The sequence below is a fragment of the Quercus lobata genome, chromosome 9, assembly GCF_001633185.2.
Source record: "Quercus lobata isolate SW786 chromosome 9, ValleyOak3.0 Primary Assembly, whole genome shotgun sequence".
In the NCBI taxonomy this organism is placed as follows: Eukaryota; Viridiplantae; Streptophyta; class Magnoliopsida; order Fagales; family Fagaceae; genus Quercus; species Quercus lobata.
In genome coordinates, this window is record NC_044912.1 from 12,596,009 (window position 1) to 12,598,984 (window position 2,976).

General features: G+C 47.3%; 1 protein-coding gene across 1 annotated transcript; it reads left to right on the plus strand.

Moving 5' to 3' along the window:
• Positions 1 to 2,164: 2,164 nt before the first annotated feature.
• LOC115961238 lies at positions 2,165 to 2,749 on the plus strand. The gene has a single exon (XM_031080250.1). The coding sequence runs from the start codon at positions 2,165 to 2,167 to the stop codon at positions 2,747 to 2,749; it is 585 nt and encodes a 194-aa protein (XP_030936110.1).
• The last annotated feature ends 227 nt before the right edge of the window (positions 2,750 to 2,976 follow it).

Genomic DNA, 2,976 nt, shown 5'->3' on the forward strand with positions numbered 1-2,976 from the left:
ACTCCCAATTAAGGTCTCATAAACAGGGAACCCGAGAAGGATTTTCCGAGGAGGAACACCTCCTCGGATGCGATGGGTGTAGCTCGAGTGCATAACTCTGGCAATTAGAGAACCCCTTCGAAAGGCCCTAGTGACGGGAATGTGCCACATAAACATACGGGGAAGAAAGAAATGCAAAATATCTAAAGGAAAGCTGCCACCACCACATTAAATGCATTGCAGCTACTTTTCTAGCTGCATTTATGTGGAGAGGACCTTTGAACAGCACTGTCTTGGCTACCACAACTCACAGAAGGCTAAAGGGGGTGTCTGATGAGACAGGCACTCAAATGGGAGCTCAGATGATCAACAAGTGTAGGATTAAGATGGCCAAAAGAGGACTACATAATGGGAGAGATCTCCAGGAGAAAGAGGGGAAGAAATAGAGAGAGAAAACACTGTAGCAATTTAAACTGTCATAGTATCCAACGGTGATCAATATACTATCAGTCTATGGACATCAATATGTTTTATTTGTGCTTAATCGTTGTTTAGCTCAATACTAACCATTGTCCAATTCGCTACGACCTAGTTCTTTGACCCATTCTCTACAAATTCATTGTTTTGGACTCATTGGATCAAGACCCCATAACTCTTGGGCTTGGGCTCCAAATCGTGACCCTACAATTGGCGCCGTCTAAGGGGAGAACTTGTGTGTAGTGAGTGTAACAGTTAGACATGGTAGGATCAGGTCCACACCAAGAAAACCCACGTCAAGCAAGCTCTCAACGGACAGAACCCGTGGGATCTCAACGACAGGAAAATTATCCTGGCCCCGAACATGAACAAAATTAGGAGAATGAGAGGAATCGAGAGGGGAGTGTGCATACTGTCCAGACGAGCAAAAGCCGCTCCCAAGTGGGCAGCCACATATCCCGGAGACAGAACAACAACCAAGCCATGCAACAGGAGATAGATTACTTGAAAAAGAAACTGCGCCATGCACAGCGGAGGCGGTCTCCTTCCAGTTCTAACATATCCTCTAATGATGAAGAGAATGACAATTATAGGCAGAGATCAAGAACTCCTCCAAGCGAGACTTTCTCTTATAAAGACGAGCACCGTCACAGGTGAAAACGCAGGGGCCCATCCAGTAGGGGCCTGGGTAATGACGCAATGAATAAGGCGTTGGATCAAATCTCTAAGTCACCCTTCACGTGCGAGATAGAAGGGGCTAGGCTACCTCGACGTTTCCACCAGCCCATGTTTATTGTTTATAACGATCGAACGGACCCCGTAGAACATGTGAGCCAGTTTAACCAAAGAATAGCCGTCCACTCCAAGAACGAAGCTCTGATGTGCAAGGTTTTCCCGTCCAGTCTAAGACCTGTAGCGATGAGGTGGTTCAACGGCTTGAAGACGAACTCTATAGATTCCTATAAGCAGCTTATCCAAGCATTTGGCTCTCATTTCATTACGAACAGCCGGGTTCCTAGGCCCCTGAGTTCTTTGTTGTCATTATCCATGCATGAGGGAGAAACCCTAAAATCATACTCGGACAGATATTGGGAAATGTATAATGAAATGGATGGCAAATTTGATGACGTAGCCATCAGCACTTTTAAAAGCGGCCTCCCAACCGAGCACGGCTTAAGGAAATCCTTGACTGGCTAGCCTGTTTCCATCATACGCCAACTTATGGACCGAATTGACAAATACAAAAGAGTGGAGGAGGACCAGCTGCAAGGGAAAGGTAAGGCGACGGTTATCCCCTAGGAGAGGAGGGACTTCAGGTCGAACCAATTTAACAACAACAACTGATTGAGGTGAGACTTTGCAGGGCAACTCGGACCCGCCAATGCGCAGGCAGTCAATGTTGTATTCTGAGACCTAGTGCATAAGGTTCTGGAGAAAATTAAGCATGAGCCGTTCTTCAAATGGCCAAATAAGATGGCAGGAGATCCCATGAAGCGCAACCAAAACCGAGGACTGCAGGAATTTAAGGTACCACTTGGACCAACTGGTCCGAGAAGGCAAATTAAAGCACCTCCTACAACATCCCAGTGGCTAATAAGGACAAGCGATTCCTGAGACCCAAAAAGACACCACCTTGAGGCCTTCCATTAGCGCTATTAATGTTATTCTGGCTGCTCCGAGAAGGACCGGCTCTTGTCCTTCCAGAGTAATGTCTGTGGCTTGGCTTTCCACCGAGGACGACGATAGGGAGTCCAAAAAGGCCAAGAAGATGGCCTTACCCATGCTAGGCTTCTTAGATGAAGATAAGGTTGGAACCATCCAACCCCAAAATGACGCCCTGGTTGTCACGCTCAGGATTGGAGGATATGATGTGAAAAGAGTGTTAGTAGATCAGGGCAGCGCTATGGAAGTAATGTACCCTAACCTATACAAGGGGCTAAACTTAAAACCCAAGGACTTAACGGCATACGATTCCCCTCTGGTAAGCTTCAAGGGGAAAACCGTTACTCCAAGGGGCCAGATTAGACTGCCCATACATACAGGTTCGGACGTAGTGGAGGTGGATTTCATTGTGGTTGATGCTTATTCACCCTACACGGCCATTGTCACTAGGCCTTGGCTTCATGCCCTGGGAGCTGTCTCTTCCACCCTGCACCAGAAGGTGAAGTACCTGTCGGAAAGCCAGGTCAAAGAGATTATAGGGGACCAGACCATGGCTAGACAATGCATGGTGGCTGCCGTCTCACGCCAACACAATGTTGAGCCCTCGACCTCTGCTGAAACCAACTTATAGCAATTAACCACCCCGGCGTTGCCCGGTGGAGAATCAGCCGATGAGGCAAAATGCGAGGATCTAGAAAATGTCTCAATTGGCATTGATCTAGAAAAGTTCTTTTAAATTGGCTTGGAGCTACCCCCCCAAGAAAAAGACGAACTAATTGGTTTTCTCAAAGAAAATGTGGACGTATTTGCATGGGACGTCTATGAGGCCCCAGGGGTTGATCCGAGCTTCATCTATCA

Excerpts from the sequence above, each read along its gene's own strand:
- LOC115961238 (XM_031080250.1), top strand. The coding sequence starts at position 2,165 with ATGTCTGTGGCTTGGCTTTCCACCGAGGACGACGATAGGGAGTCCAAA.